The sequence below is a fragment of the Urocitellus parryii genome, chromosome 1, assembly GCF_045843805.1.
Source record: "Urocitellus parryii isolate mUroPar1 chromosome 1, mUroPar1.hap1, whole genome shotgun sequence".
Lineage (NCBI taxonomy): Eukaryota > Metazoa > Chordata > Mammalia > Rodentia > Sciuridae > Urocitellus > Urocitellus parryii.
The window spans coordinates 212,399,483-212,416,986 of NC_135531.1; the positions used below are offsets into that span (position 1 = coordinate 212,399,483).

The 17,504-nt window shown below is 35.8% G+C and overlaps 1 protein-coding gene across 1 annotated transcript in view; it reads right to left on the reverse strand.

Annotated features, from left to right (window-relative positions):
- Ccdc148 (coiled-coil domain containing 148) overlaps positions 1 to 17,504 on the reverse strand; it is a 204,524-nt gene that overhangs the window by 48,395 nt on the left and 138,625 nt on the right. The window contains 1 exon segment of the mRNA XM_077798485.1: positions 8,429 to 8,547. Within this exon segment, the coding sequence (XP_077654611.1) occupies positions 8,429 to 8,547 (119 nt within the window).

Below are 17,504 nucleotides of genomic sequence, written 5' to 3' on the forward strand. Positions count from 1 at the left end.
TCTGAAACCCTCAGTGCTATGTGTGTGTATTCTGAAGAATCTGGAAGTTATTTCAAACCTTATTATTCTGATATGAAAAAAAATGTGCCTACAGTTAAAATACCAAACATGAGTTTTGTGAATTATATTTCAATATGCCAAGAAAGTGTTTTAACAAATTAACCAAATAGTGCCAAAATGATTACAAAAGAACACAACTTCTGGTTACTGTCAGAAGTAAAATCTCACTGACTGCAGATCCACACTGGAGCTCAGGCCCCAGCCCAGGACCACCTCTGCCAGCCCCGGTGGAAGCCCGGCCCAGGTTAGGCCCATCACCACCCCCTGGGCCCACCTGGGAGCACAGGCCTTAGCCCACTTCCATCTTGGGTCACTGCAGCCATCCCATAGTCCTCCACACATTAGCCTCCACCTTACAACAACAGAAAACTCATCTCAGAACAGGCAGTCCATGAGGTACAGAGAATCTGCATGGTCATTATAAGATTATAGGGTAGAAACTGTAATACCTCAGATATGCACTGCAAGAAAGAAAGACACATAGACAACAGGTACAAACAAGGGAAAACAGGACCCCAAACAAACCAGGATACTACAATAATAGAACCCATGGATGGTGCAGTTGATGAAATGTCAGAGAAGTAGTTCAGAATATACATAATCAAAATGATCTGTGAATTAAAGAAAGACCTAAATGAGCAAATATAGGCAAAAATTGATCACTCCAACAAGGAGATAAGAGAACAAATACAAGAAACCATTGATTTTACTAAAATAAAGATAAGGGAGCAAACACAGGTAGCAAAAGATTACTTCAAGAAAGATAGATTCTGAAAAAAAATCAGAAATCCTTGAAATGAAGGAAACAATAAACCAAACAAAAAACTCAATAGAAAGCATCACCAACAGGATAGATCACTTGGAAGACAGAATGTCAGATAATGAAAACAAAGTATACAATCTTGAAAATAAAGTAGACAGCACAGTGAAGATGATAACAAATCATGAGCAGAACATCCAAGAATTATAGAATACCACTAAAAGATCAATATAAGAATTATAGAGATAGAGGGAACCATAGAGATTCAAACCAAAGGAATACACAATCTCTTCAATGAAATAATATCAGAAAATTCCCAAACATGAAGAATGAGTTGGAAAATCAAATACAAGAGGCTTACAGGACACCAAATGTACAAAATTACAACATATCCACACCAAGGTATATAATAATGAAAATTCCTAGCATACAGAATAAGGATAGAATCTTAAAGGCCACAAGAGAGAGGAATCAGATCACATCTACGGTGAGATTAATTCATATCTCAGCAGATTTTTCAACTCAGACCCTGAAAGCCAGGAGATCATGGAACAACATATACCAAACCTCTGAAAGAAAATGGATGCCAACCAAGAATCTTATATGCAGCAAAATTAAGCTTCAGGTTTGAGATGAAATAAAAACTTTTATGATAAGCAAAAGTTAAAAGAATTCACAGTGAGAAAGCCTTCACTACAGAGCATCCTCAGCAAAATATTGCAGAAGGAGGAAATGAAAAACAACAATGAAAATTAGCAAAGGGAGAAACTGCAGTAAAGGTAAGGCCAATCAAAAACCAAGTCAAGTTAAAAACCAAAAATAAACCAAAATGTCTGAGAACACAAATCATATTTTAATAATAACCCTGAATATGAATGGCCTAAACTCATTAATTAAAAGACATAGACTGACAGATTGGATTAAAAAAGAAAGACCAACAATATGTTGCCTTCAAGAGACTCATCTCACAGGAAAATACATCCATAGACTTAAGGTTAAAGGGTGGGAAAAAATGTATCACTCACATGGACAAGCAGGGGTTTCCATCCTCATATCAGATAAAGTAGACTTCAAACCAAAGCTAGTGAAAAAGGGATAAAGAAGGACATTTCATACTGCTTAAGAGATTCATACATCAACAAGGCATTATGATCATAAATATCTATGCCTCAAACAATGGGGCATCTATGTATGTTAAACAAACTCTTCTCAAATACAAGAACCAAATAGACCACAACACAATAATACTGGGTGACTTTAATATACCTCTCTCACCACTGGTTAGATCTTTCAAACAAAAACTAAACAAAGAAACTATAGAGCTCAATAATTCAATCAATAAATTGGACTTACAGACACATATAGAACATTCCATCCATTAATGAGCGAACATACTTTCTTTTCAGCAGCACAAGGATCCTTCTCTAAAATAGACAATATGTCATGCCACAAAGCAAGTGTTAGCAAATACAAAATAGAGATACTACCTTGCAGTCTATCATGCCATAATGGAATGAAATTAGAAATCAATGATAAAAGTAAAAAGAGAAGCTACTCTAACACCTGGAGACTAAACAATACAGTATTGGACAACACATGGATAACAGAAGACATCAGGGAGGACATAAAAAAATTCTAATTCATGGTGGGGTAGGGAGGGGGAGGAGCATGGGAGGAATAGATGAACTCTAGATAAGGCAGAGGGGTGGGAAGGGAAGGGAGGGGGCATGGGGTTAGAAATTATGGTGAAATGTGATGGACATTATTGTCCAAAGTATGTATATGAAGACATGAATTGGTGTGAATATACTTTGTATACAACCAGAGATATGAAAAATTGTGCTCTATATGTGTAATGAGAATTGTAATGCATTCTTCTGTCATACATATGTAAAAAAATGTTTTTAAATTCTTAGAGGTAAATGAGAATTCCAATATAACTTATCAAAATTTGTGGGACACTATGAAGGCAGTGCTAAAAGGAAAGTTCATTTCATTAAGCTCATTCATTCATTGAAGAAAAAGACAGCAAATAAACAACCTGACATTAGATCTCAAAACTGTAGAAAAAGAAGAGCAAATCAACTCCAAAAGTAGTAGAAAACAGGAAATAATTAAAATCAAGGCAGAAATAAATGAAATAGAAACAAAAGAAACAATTCAAAAAATTGACAAAAAGGAGGGAAAAGCTCAAATTACTAAAATTTGTGATGAAAAAGGAAATATCATGACAGACACTATTGAAATACAGAAAACAATTAGAAATAATTTTGAAAATTTATACTCCAGTAAAAGAGAAAAACTTGAAGGCACCAACAAATTTCTAGAGGCATATGATCAACCCAAACTGAGTCAAGAGGACATACACAATTTAAACACATCAATTTCAAGCAAGGAAATAGAAGACACCATTAAAAGGTCTGGGACCAGATGGATTCATAGCTGAGTTCTATAAAACCTGCAAAGAAGAATTAATACCAATACCTCAAATTATTCCATGAAGTAGAAATGGAAGGAACCCTTCCAAACTCATTCTACAAAACTAGTATCATCCTGATACCAAAACAAAGCAGAGACACATCAAGGAAAGAAAATTTCACACCAACATCCCTGATGAACATTGATGTAAAAATTCTCAATAAAATTCTGGCAAATTGGATACAAAACATATTTTTGAAAAATAGTGCACCATGATCAAGTGGGGTTCATTCCAGATATGCATGTATGGTTCAATATACAGAAATCAATAAATATAATTCATCACATCAATAGACTTAAAGATAAAAATCATATGATTATATCAATTGATTCAGAGAAAGCATTTGACAAAATACATCATCCTTTCATGTTCAAAACACTAGAAAAACTAGACATAGTAGGAACATCCCTCAACATTGTAAAAGCTATCTATGCGAAATTACCCAAGGCCAACATCATTCTAGGTGGAGAAAAATTGGAAGCATTCCCTTTAAAAACTGGAACAAGACAGAGATGGCCTCTTTCAATACTTCTATTTAACATAGTCCTTGAAATGCTAGTCAGAGCAATTAGACAGATGGAAGAAATTAAAGGGAAATAAACAGGAAAAGAAGAACTCAAACTATTAGTATTTGCTGATGACATGATTCTATACTGAGAGGATCCAAAAAACTCTACCAGAGAACTTCTAGAGTTAATTAATGAATTTAGCAAAGTATCAGGATATAAAATAAATACCTATTAATCAAATGCATTTCTATGCATCAGTGGTGAATCCTCTGAAAGAGAAATTAGGAAAACTACCCTATTCACAATAGCATCCAAAAAATATTTGGGAATCAACAAAAGAGGTGGAAGACCTCTACAATGAAAACTAAAGAACACTAAAGAAATAAATTGAAGAAGACCTTAGAAGATGGAAAGATCCCCCATGCTCTTAGAGAGGCAAAATTAATATTGTCAAAATGGTCATACTACCAAAAGCACTAGACAGATTCAATTAAAATTCCATTGTCATTTCTTATAGAAATAGAAAAGGCAATCATGAAATTTATTTGGAAAAATAAGACCTAGAATAGCCAAAGCAATCCTTAGCAAGAAGAGTAAAGCAGGAGTCATCACAGTATCAGACATTAAACTATACTACAAAGCTGTAGTAACAAAAGAAGCATGGTATTGGCACCAAAATAGACATGTAGACCAATGGTACAGAATAGAAGACACAGAGACAAACCCACATGAATACAGTAATCCAATAGTAGACAAAGGCACCAAAAACATACATTGGAGAAAAAACAGCCTCTTCAACAAATAGTGCTGGGAGAACTGGAAATCCATAAACAGCAAAATGAAAATAAACGCTGTCTCTCACCATGCACAAAACTCAACTCAAAGTGGATCAAAGATCTAGGAATTAGGCCAGAGAACCTGTGCCCAATAGAGGAAAAAGTAGGCCCAAATCTTCATCATGTTGGATTAGGCCCCAATTTAACAAGATTCCTAAGTGCAAGAAATAAAATCAAGAATTAATAAATGGAATGGATTCAAACTAAAAAGCTTCTTCTCAGCAAAAGAAAGAATCAATGAGGTGAAGAGAGAGGCTATATCTTGGGAAAAAATGTTTGCCACACACACTTCAAATAGAGCACTAATCTCCAGGATATCCAAAGATCTCAAAAAACTTAAAACCAAAAAAACAAACAACCCAATCTCTAAATGAGCTAAGGAGCTGAACAGACACTTCTCAGAAGAGGATATATCAACAAATATATGAAAAAATGTCCAACATCTTTAGTAATTAGAGAAATGCAAATAAAAACTACTCTAAGATTTCATCTCACTCCAGTCAGGATGGCAGTTATCAAGAATATAGATAACAATAAATGTTGGCGAGGCTGTGGGGGAAAGGGCATGCTCATTCATTGCTGGTGGGACTCCAAATTGGTGCAAGCAATCTGGAAAGCAGTATGGAGATTCCTTAGAAAACTTGGTATGGAACCACCCTTTGACCCATCTATCCCACTCCCTGGTCTATACCTAAAGGACTTAAAATCAGCATACTATAGTAACACAAATCACATCAATATTTATAGCAGTTTATTTCACAATAGTTAAACCTAGATGTCCTTCAATGGATGAATGGATAAAGAAATTGTTGTATATATACACAATGGAATATTACTCAGCATTAAAAGAGAAAAAAATCATGGCATTTTTAGGTAAATGGATATTGGAGACTATCATACTAAGTGAAGTAAGCCAATCCCCCCAAAACAAAGGCCATATATTCTCTCTGATAAGAGGATGCTGATCCATAATTGGGGGGACATGGGAAAAATTGAGGAACTTTGATGGAGCAAAGGAAAGGGAGGAGTGGGGAGGGGGTATGGGGATAGGAAAGATGATGGAATGAGATGGACATCATTACCCTTGGTACATGTATGACTGCACATATGGTGCTATGCTATATCATGTGCAACCATAAAAATATAAAGTTATGATGCATTTGTTTACAATGAATCAAAATGCATTCTGCTGTCACATATACCTAATTAAAATTTTTAAAAAGAACAAAAGTAGAAAACAGAAAGAAAAGAAGTAAAATCTATCAGCAAGTTTTACACACTGAACTCCATCTCCCTAAATCACAGAATGAGGACTATGTTTCTATCAACAATATGACAGTTTTTCTGAGAATTATTAGTCAGATGTAATCCTGATATTTTAAAGTTCCTCCTCACTGATCTCTTATTGACCTGCAAGTACTGGATCCAAAAATTACCTGGATCTACAGAATTTTATCAGAGGAGTTAAACTTACAAATGACAGACCCTTTTAAGGGTCTAATCAACTCACTTAGCCTTCAGAAATTATCCAGTTCACTTTTACAGAGGACAAAAGATACCCTTGTGGAGGTTAAATGTCTGACTTTCCAAAGGTCAGACACTATTTAAAGTAGAGTTAAGAATAAACCCCTGGTCTATGGCTTCTAGTCCTTAGTACTTTTTGCTATGTTATGATACGGCTATTTTTTCCTGTTATGTAATGCAGATTAATCTGATCTTCTTTTTCTTCTTTTCAACTAAACTTCTGAATCAGCTAATCTTTATAATTACTGGGATAGGAAGTGAAAGGCTGAAATGACTCTGTAATCAAAGAAGCTCCCTGCCACGAAGGATGATCCTATTAGAAGCTTGTCCCCTAATGCTGGGACTCCACATCTGTCCTGCTTCCCACCCCTTTCAATTCCTGTGATGCTTTTCACTTTCCCAGATAGTCTTAGACTGTCCAGGCAACCTTTAACCACTACCTTTGCCTTGCCCTTTAGTATTTAGCTGTTTGGGGGTTCTTGTCTTCTTTCTTATTTCTGAACCATACATGGCTCATCTTCTGGTATCCTCTTGTATCTTGGTTTGTACTTGTTTATCTTGTTTCTTATTCATTGCTTGACCTCATTACCTTGAGCCCTGGCTTTGTTTTATTCTTGGTTCTCTCAGTAGAAGATTAGACTCAACTCAAAAGTCTTGAATATTTGGAAAATAAAGTGATTTTCACCCAGAAAGTCCTTAGTAATAACTAGCATCTCTCTCTCTTCAGATTCATTCTGCCACCATAGTGATTGGAGTTTGAGATAACTTCACAAGAGTCACAGAGTAAATTTCCTAGAAACAGTGAACCTAATTGTATGAAGTGATCATGTCTCCCAAAGTATTATGTAAGTTCAAGAGAAACTTTTTATAGAATTTGTTTTTCATAGAAGTTTGAGGTTCATGCCAAAATTAAGGAGAAACTACTAAGAGTTCTGAGCAATTTTTATACAGTTTCTAATTTAGGTAAATGTATTAGGGAAACTTATTAAAGAAAACTCACTATGACTTATGCTATAAAACTAAAGGTCTGTCTTCAATTTATCAATTATGAAAAGATAACTAAGGAGCTAATTTAACTAGATAACTATGCCACTTATAGACTTATTAACTCTCCACTGGACAATGAAGTTCACCCTTTATTGCCTGCTGTGAGAAAATGCAGCTGTACCCCCTGTATCTCCTTTGCAGTTGGTAATTTATTAAACTGTGTTGGAAAGGGGTGCTGGGAGGACACTGAAAAAGGAAAAAGCTTTCCTTCATGATTTCAGTTGTCCCTACCATTCACTGGCCAGCAGCACCCATATGGGCCACCCAATGTCATCTTTACTCTTGGAGCTCCAATGGAACCCATGCTCAGTTTCCCATCCAATTTCAGAAGTACCTCTATGATTAGATTTCCATTGAGTCTTTCAAGCCTCCCAATGGCCAGCTTCCAGCTTTGGTCTGCCTGTACCCCCAGGATCACCGAAGAACTCCACCAACATGCAGTGGGCCATAAGCACAGCAACTACAATGAAGACTGAATTCTAACCATGGGGAGAGGGAGCCCAAATCCAACCTGTTTCTTCCATGGGAACCCTCCTTCAGTCCTTGGGTATTCTTAAGAGTTCTAATCTCTTAATACAATAGGGATTTTCTGTCACAGCTTATAATTTTTCATATTAAGCTTCTCCTATTCAAATTGCCATGTTGTTTCTGCCTTCTAATTGACCCTGATTGATATAGTAATCTTGGAAATATAATTTTAATCTCTCAGTGTACTCATACATAAAATGAGGAAATGGATTAGTTAATATCAAATATCTTTTCTAGCTATAAAATTACTTGATTCTAGAAAATTATTTATATATGGCATAAAAAAATATATTATGAATAATGAGCAGCACTTTATAGTTGTGTGTTGTTTTCCCAACCTCATATCAGTAAATGGGTCTCCCTTCTCATCAGAATAATGTTTTCCTCCTCCTGCATCAAAATGTTAATTCAGTATCATTTCACACATACAGTGGGCAACTGTGCCCACTGTGAGAGTTTTAACTAGGAAGCTAACTTGGATCAAAATGTAGACATAGAGGTTTGCGTATAAAATGGAAGTTTGAAGTACATTATAGAAATAATTTTATCTGTTTGCAAATATAAATTTTGAATGGATACATTAAATATTTAAAAAAATGCTCCCTCTGATATTGTTTATCCTAACACATTACAGAAGAATCCATTTACCACTCCCATTATCACACATTTAACATCTCCCTTTTACCTTTCTCTGTCTTTTTCTGACTGTTTAGCCATTAATTTCTTCAGTTCTTCTAGACGTTGAAGATCTCTCATTTCCATTTCTTGCCACTTCTGCTCTTTCTTAGCCCAGTATTTCCTTATCTATTGTATAAATGTTACATAAAATTTCAATGAGCAATAGATAATAACAAGGGAAAGCAATAACATTATCCATTGGTTCATATACCAAAGATTGAATTTAAATGGTGTTTCATAATTTTTGTTTCTTATAACTGCCTGTAAAATATTGGCAACAGAAAAATAAATTAAAACATGTTTTGAGAAACTTCATGGTTTAACAATTTCTGCAGTGAAAATGTAACTTGTGCTGAGCCCAAGGTTTTAATCTATGGCTAAGATAATCAAATTTCAGGGAACCACAATAAAAGAATGTTACTGCCTCTAAAGCATATGACCTACCTGTTACTCAAAAATATTTTTATCCTCTTATGATAATGCAGTCTTTAACAAATACAGCATTAGAACTATTTTTACTTTAAAAGCATGGTTTTATTTATGCTAATGGACAGCAGGATGTTGAAAGCATTATGCTTCTGGGGAAGTGGCAGGAGATGGGTAGGAGGAAGGAGGGAAAGAACAAATTAGCAGGGTTGTGGTAGTCCTGACTTATGTGGTAAAATAAAGGTCAAGCTTCTCAAGTTTAAAAAGGTGAGTGCATTCTTCTTCCCAGGCTTATTTTATTTCTCTTCTCTTGAAATGGAGGCAGAAGGACAAAACCAAGTGTATACATGTGCTATTTTCAGGGGACTAAAGCCATGATTCAGGATTCCCCAGTGTGATGAGGCAATTTAAGTTAATGTTTATTTTACAGAGGCCCTTTTTACCACTCTGATCTGCCATGTTGTATCTGGATCAAGAGACTGGGTTTTTCTGGTGGAAAAGTGAGTGGTACCTTAGTGATGAACACCAGCAGAAGGGGGTGTTATAGAGGCTGGATTAGCCTCACCCCCAATGTGGCATTTCCCCTTTTGAGAGATGGATATGAAAATCTATGTAGTTTTCTGGGTTGCCTTAGCACCCTGGTCTCAGATTCCCAGGAGATCCATAATAAGCCTCGTAAATTCCATGGCCAGAGCTATAGCAACACTTCAGCCACAATAGTGACATTGGTTCAGTGCTTAGTGACTATCTGGATAAGCTCCATATAAGGTGATATCCATTCCACAGATGACCAGGGTCTGAGTTTAGGGAGAATGGAGAGAAAGCTGGAAAGATACAGCACTAAAGACAGTGTGTGTGAGAGAGGGGGTAGAGATGAAAGAGAGGGGCATCCCTGACTAAGTCTGTTCCAGAGTTCTAACTGGTAAGTGCCAGGGATTAATATCAAATATCAAATATCTTAATATCAAATATGAAGGTATTAACAATGATTATTTAATCTTCATCTGGGAATTAAAAGGGATCTTTTTATTCTTTATGCTTTTCTGTATTACTTTATTTTACAGTGAGTATATCTTTCATTATCAGGAAAGAATAAAAATACTTCAAAAGTAAATTTGAAAAATAGATACTGAATTAAAGAACATTTTTCTCAGCCTTGCAGTGTATCAATAATGTTTTCTTGCTCCCAGCATTGGCCATGGAGGAAAAGTCAGTGGTCCTTTTGCAGACATTAACTTGACCATAAGCAGACTGACACATGATCACTGGGACTTTTGTGAATCTCAGGACAAATTGTTTCTATTCTTAACTCTCTGGTACCCTCAGCCATTACTACAGTGTGAGTCCCTCCCCTCTTTCTTCTTCTCTCTCCTTTCTTCTCCCTGCTCTCCTTCCCCCTCTCTCAATTTACTCTTTCACAGTGCATCCTCCAGAACCCTCTGGAACCTTATATCATCATTCGTAACATCTTCCACATCTTTAATCTTCAGAGCATTACCTCCTTGTTTTGAATGAAATTCTCTTGAGTGAAGAATAGTCATATTCTGTTGCCCCATGTGCAGAAGGGCTTGGAATAGTTTGGACATTTTCCTCATTATAACTGCTATTTTTTAATTAACAAAACTCCATGATTTATTTAAAATTCTTTAGATTTTACCACATGTGCTTTTACTGTTCTAGAGTCTCATTATCTTATCATATTGATACTAGCGTTTAAGAACAAATTTGGCACCAGATTATATTTATACACTCACTGCACTTGATTTTCTATTTTTTCATTTTTTAAAAAATTGTTATTTTTAGATATATATGACAGTAGGGTATTTTTTGACATATTATACATACATGGGGTGAGACCCTTTACAACTTTGATCCCATTCTTGTAGTTGAACATGATATGGAGTTACACTGGTCATGTATTCACATATGAGCACAAGAAAGTTATATCCAATTCATTCTACTGTCTTTCTTATTCCCATTTCCCCCTCCCTTCCCTGCATTCCCCTTTGTCTAACCCAATGAACTTCTATACTTCCCCTTCCTACCCTCTCTTGTTAAGGGTTAGCATCTGCATATCAGAGAGAACATATGACCTTTGATTTTTGGGGGGACTGGCTTATTTCACTTAGTATGATATTCTCCAATTCTATCCATTTACCAGCAAATGCCACCATTTCATTTTTTATACCTGAGTAATAGTCCATTATGTATGTATACCACATTTTCTTTATCCATTCATCTGTTGAAGGACAACTAGGTTGATTCCATAGCTTGGCTATTGTGAATTGACCTGCTATAAATGTTGATGTGGCTGCATCACTGTAGTCTGTTGATTTTAGATTCTTTGAGTATATACCAAGGAGTGGGATAACTGGGTCAATTGGTGGTTCCAGTCCAAGTTTTCTGAGAAATTTTTATACCGCTTTCTATAGTGGTTGCACCAGTTTACAGTCCTACCAGCAATGTGTGAGTGAACCTTTTTCTCCACACCCTCACCAACATTTATTGTTACTTGTATTCTTGAAAATTTCCATTCTGACTGCAGTGAGATGAAATCTCAGTGCAGTTTTTAATTGCATCTCTCTACTTGTCTCTCTAACAAGAGATGTTAAATATTTTTTCATATTTTTTTTAATCATTTGTATTTCTTCTTCTTTGTAGTACCCGTCTAGTTCCTTTGCCCATTTATTGATTGGGTTATTTATTATTTGGGTGGTAAGTTTTTTGAGTTCTTTGTGTATTCAGGAGATCATTGCTTTATATGAGGTATATATTGTAAAGATTTTCTCCCATTCTGTGGGCTCTATAACTGCTGTTTTTAGACCACTGTGATATTGTTCTCATGTATAATTCCTCTCCCTTTGATATTTACACTATCTGGATATACCCTCATTTATCTGTCCTTATGTGTGGTCTTCCAAGTCACTCTCAAATACCTATCAAAACTTCAGATGCCCACCTCCTCTATGTTAGCTCCTCCTTCCACCTTCCTAGGAAACTTCAGCATCTTTCTGAATGTCCCTTCAACTTGTTATTCTCACACTTACATGACTTTGTCCATTCCAGGGACTCACCTCCTCCTCCTCTTCCAGAATTATATTGTCACTGGAAACAGTTCCACCTGTTTAATCTTTAATTACAGCAATAGACTCTGTGACCAGAACTGAGCCCCCATCACATCATCTTCTGGGCTCTGGTTGAATAAAGCTATTTCTTTAGTTCAGCCCTCATCAGAATGCTTTGCTAATTAGTACAATTTTTTCTCTTCCACTAAATTGCAGAAATTGGGATTTATTTGTTGTGATACTTTTGAGAGCAATTAAATATCTAGAACATAGCATGTATTTAGTAAATACTTGATTGGTGACACAATTGTAGAAACTGGTGTCAAATTTATGGCTTCATTAGAATAGTTAATGACATTCAGCATTGCTTTTATGAATTCCTGGTCAATTCTTCTCAATTTTTCATAGTGATATTTCAAAACATGTTCACTGTTTTTAGTTCTATACCTGCCTCTACTTCCTCACTTTTACCCGAGGAAACAGAAGCTTTAAAAGTACTTTCCTTGATGTCCTGCACATCAGAGGAAGAAGTGCCCTTCCTTCTGCTCAAGACAAATTCCTCATTACAACCACAGTCCCATTCCCAATTCTATCTTCTCAATAATCTTACTCTACCAACCATTCCCTCTCTTCATCCTCACCATCTTTTCTGCTTCCTTTTCTCTACACAGAATTAAGCACAAATATGCTCCATTAAAATTTTTAAAGGACATTCTTTAGAACCTCCAAGATTTTGGCACCACACTCTTCATTGTCACTTTTTTGGCCCAAGCATCTTAGAATGCTTTCTGTTCTCCAATTTCAAATCTATTATTTTATTCCTCACCCATGGTGCTCCTACCTCTACCTTCCACCCAGATTCATTGTTCTTACCAGTGACGTCCAAGGGATCAAATAAATAATCATTTCAATTCTTACTTTACTTGATGTCTCTGTGTATTCAGTTCTGTTAGCCCTTATCTAGAGTCTTAAAACAGTAATGACTTTGTCATTAATTTGTTCAACAAATATTTATTGAGCACATGCTTGAAGATGTTGTACTATGTACACGGGCTATGGTATTTAAAGAGAGAGAAACCTATGCTTCATTAAACTGGAGCTTTATTGAAAAAGAAGAGACAGTAACCAAGGAAATGAAGAATTATTACATGTGTCTTAACTCCTAAGAAGGAAAGAAGTAGGGTGATAATGCAGAATAATTTGGGTAGAATTAGTAGAAGGCATATTAAAATGCTTTCCACAAGACCTTTGGGTAAAACCCTGAAAGATAAGAGGAAGGCAGCCATGGAAAGAAATGGAGGGGAGAACTGCAGAGAGAAGAAACTGTGGGTGCAACAGCCTTGGGTGGGAAAGACCTCACACACTGCTGAGAATTGGGAAGAGGCCAGTACAATGGGAGTAGGCAGTGTGAAGACAAGAGGTAAGACTGGAGAGCTGCTGGGGGACTAGGCCAGTGGTTGGTAGTTAAAACAGGGAAGTCATTGTCAAGTTTAAAGCAAGAAATGACAAGATATGGCTTACATTTTAAAAAACAGCTCTGCTAGTAAGTGGAAAATAGATACTAGAGGAACTAAAGAGAAACAAGGAGACCAGAAGGAAGGATAAGGTAGAGATGGCTACTTGGACTAAGATATAAAATGAAGTGTTCAGATTTGAGATATGCTTGTGGGTGAAGTCAGAATTCTCATTCAGGGACTGGATAGATATGGAGATTGGAGGGCAAAGAATAAATAATGATGCCCAGGTTTTTGCTGGAGCAACTGGCTGGATGATGGTCTCAATAACTGAGAAGAAAGATGAAAGAACAACAGATTGGGAGAAGGGAGACACCCAGTTTTGAATATGTAACACTTGATTGCCTGTAACAGCTCTAAGTGGAGATGACAAGCAAACATCTGGAAGTATAAATGGGTGGCTCAGAGGGAGAATTCAGTGCTGGAGGCCTAAATTAAGTACCTACAGTTTTAAATGATAGCTGTTGCTACAGAACTAGATAAGATCTCTAGGATGAAAACATAAATAAATAGAAGAGAGAAGGTGACCAAGCACCTTCATGCTTCTCTACTTTTTACATGGTTTTCTCTATTAGAATAATTTCACTTCTCTCCTCCACCTTCCAATCTTACTCTATTTTTTCCTCAGGTTTCTGTTTTCTTTAAGACCAGAATGAATGCCACCACATTCTTGAAACTTACTCTAAGTCCTTAAGGGAAAATGTTAGCTCCATTCTTGGTCCACCAATGATCCTTTGCTTATGATTTATTGCCCTCCTATCTTTGTCCTGCTTCAAGTTTCTTGATTGTCTTTCATAATATTCTGCCCGTGGACTGTGATTGATACACTGCGGCATTTACTACATGCCTGAAATTGCTCTGCCTTTCCTCGCTGCCTGGTAGATTCATCCTGTTCATTCCTTAAGACTCAGTTTGAGCACTCCTCCCCAGTCTTTCTCCTCCTTCTCCTCTAGGTAAGGTCAGACGGTACCCTCTAGGTATTATTTGTGTTTCCTTGGCATGGCATTTCCCATATGATCTGTACTACTTATCATTGTACTCCTAGCACTTTCTGTTGTTTCTGACATAGAATAGGGTTTCATGGGTCACTATTAGGTGAGTGGAAGCTTCTTCTGGTCCAAGAATAGCAAAGTTGTGGATGGAAACCTGGCCAGCAGTTTTATTTGCAGGATGGTAAAGGCTGAATTAAGCACTTCCCTAAGGACAGTTCCATTCTCTTCTCATCAATTAATAGAAGCAGAGAGGATGGATCAAGAATTATTGGCTTTGCAAGCCTCAAATAAATGTCAATACTAAGGGTGTTCCTTTGGGGACAAATTCTATATGCACTGATTTTTAGACTTTTTGAGTAGTCCTTAAAATATTCCAGGAACAGGTGTTCAGAAAGTATAAATGATGAGTTGAATTCAAAGCTAGTCTCTCTTGACTACTACATGAGGTTTCTAAACAACAACAACTTTCATTTTCCCCATATCCTCTTATTGCCTCTGATTTGTATTGGATGCACAACATTCCTTTTCAAAGTGCCACATTTTGCTCATTTTGTTAAAGTCACACCAGTAGAAGTGTAAACAAACTGAAGAAACTATTCTACATGTAGATCTATGTGCCAAAATAATACTATGCTACTTCCTGAGGGCTTAAGTTCACTTTTATACCATATTTCATAATCTTCCAATCTATTTCATAATCTTCCAAACAACTTGCTTCATAACAAAACCCCCACTAATAAGTATGAAGTTCATGGCATGAAGGTATATCAAAGTTTAATTCTAAAAACCTTAGATTAATATTACACACCATTAAATTCAGCTTGAGGGGCTGGGGATGTGGCTCAAGCGGTAGCGCGCTCGCCTGGCATGCGTGCGGCCCGGATTCGATCCTCAGCACCACATACCAACAGGGATGTTGTGTCCGCCGAGAACTAAAAAATAAAACATTAAAAAATTCTCTCTCTCTCTCTCTCTCTTTCTCTCTCTCTCCTCTTAAAAAAAAAATTCAGCTTGAAATAAGAATTTCTTGTTTACACATAGAAGGCAGAAAGTTAAAGAATTATATTAGGAAAATAGGTGGCTTCTAATTGTGGGTTATCTTTGTCATGTTGAATCTTTGAACAAATAGACTTCTGTTCATTGTTCCCAGGTCTTTTCTCCAAAGCTCTAATAACTTTTTCAGCAGAAGGTCATAATACTTAACCAGACACACAAAAGAAATTATCTATCAAGCTTTAATATCCAGTTCAATTCTCTCGTAAACCATTAAGAGACATTATATTTTTTATTCCATTTTCTATATTGTAATTTATTTAGATAGTTCCTTGAAACTTAAAGATTTCCTTTCTGCTTTTTGCTAGAAATGTGAAACCCCACATAAACAAAGTATCATTGTTATATGTAAAAACATAACAGGATATCTTAATAGAAAAATACTCATTTTTAACTTAGATTTTTCCATTCCTTTAATTAAGAACGGTGTTGGTATCTATATCACATAAAATAACTACCAATTGAAATATGGCTCCTCTTTTTATATCATCCAAGATCACCTGTATTTTGCCACATAATTTTTGACATATTTTGTGAACTCCTGGAAGGTAAAGAAAATTCCTTATATTATAGTAGATATTTGTATTTGGTGTCACATCTTGCAGAAGAGAGGTGCAAGATATACATTTGCTCAACTGATCCAATGAAAAAGAATACAGGAAGGTAGCATTGCTTAAAATACTTCTGTTATATCAGCTCATATAAATAACAAAGCGCCTGAATAGAAAATAACATTGCAACTTTTCAATCAGTGAGCCAATGTATTTAGTCATGGGGGGGGGTGTGGACATTTAATCTCAACAGAGCATGAAGAGCTAGCACTTCTGTGAGTCAAGTTGCTCATCAGAGCCACAATCAAGCTACTTTGTGCACACTTACTTCTCCCCCCAAAACCTTTCACTCAATGTTATCTCTTCTATATTTTGTGGCACAGCAATTTCTGTGTGCCTCAGCCTTGGACTGGTTTAAGTTTCTGAATAAAAAGTTGACTTCAGTAGCATTTCTTTACAGGCATTCATTATGCAAAGAAGGGAAAACTCCACATGGGCAAGAAATCAAAGCCAGATCACTGGTTTTCAAAATAAAAAGAGAGGTTTACACCATGAGATTAATAGATCTTTCAATCCACAATTCAGATTGTTCATATTTCAGCTACATATTAGGACCCTAAAATTAAAAATTTCAGCCAATATTTTCCAGGTTGATAAACAAGTTCATCCACTGCTATTAGGAGAGTAAATTGTCCTACCTTTTCTGAAGAAGAGTAAAAGAAGAATCAAACTAACAAAAGTCTTAAGGATTAAGAAACAAACTTTTAAGGAATAACAGTTGGAAATTTACAAAGATTTATATGCAGGTATACTCATCACACTTCTTGAAAAAGTGAAAAGATTGGAAACAATTTAAATATCCCACAATGTGAGATTGGTGAAAAATGTAATTCTGAAAAACACTATACAACCAACAAAAACTATGTGTAGGTAAAAAGGAAACTATGCAAGATATATTGATAGGTTGGAGAAAATCAGGTCAAAAATAATATACCTGCATGTGTAGGAAAAAAGGGTGTAAGGTCATTGTTAATAATTTTCTTTTGTCAGTGGTTTAGGATCTTGGTTTTTACTTATTTTATATGCTTTTTTGTATTTTCTAAACTATCTACAATAAGACATAAAATTCTTCATAAATACAGAGTATGTTTTTTTCAAAATCTGAGCAAGAAAGTCAATATTTAGGGGGGCACCTATGGACATAATATCATTCATTCCTAAGCTTTACAAACATCATTCCTGTATCAAGTCAAATGAAAAAAAAACTATTTCATTTTTGTCACCTTTAATGTGGTACCACTTTCACTTTCTGTGAAAAGTTTCACAGAACCATAATTTAATTTTATGCCCTAGGCCTTATCAAGGCTGATGCAGTATCATATGAGGATTGACTTAGACTCATAAAACTTCTATGCCAAATGCCATCTATTGAATAGGTTGCTGCTAGCTCCTGGTATGCTGTATATTATTAGCAAATATTTT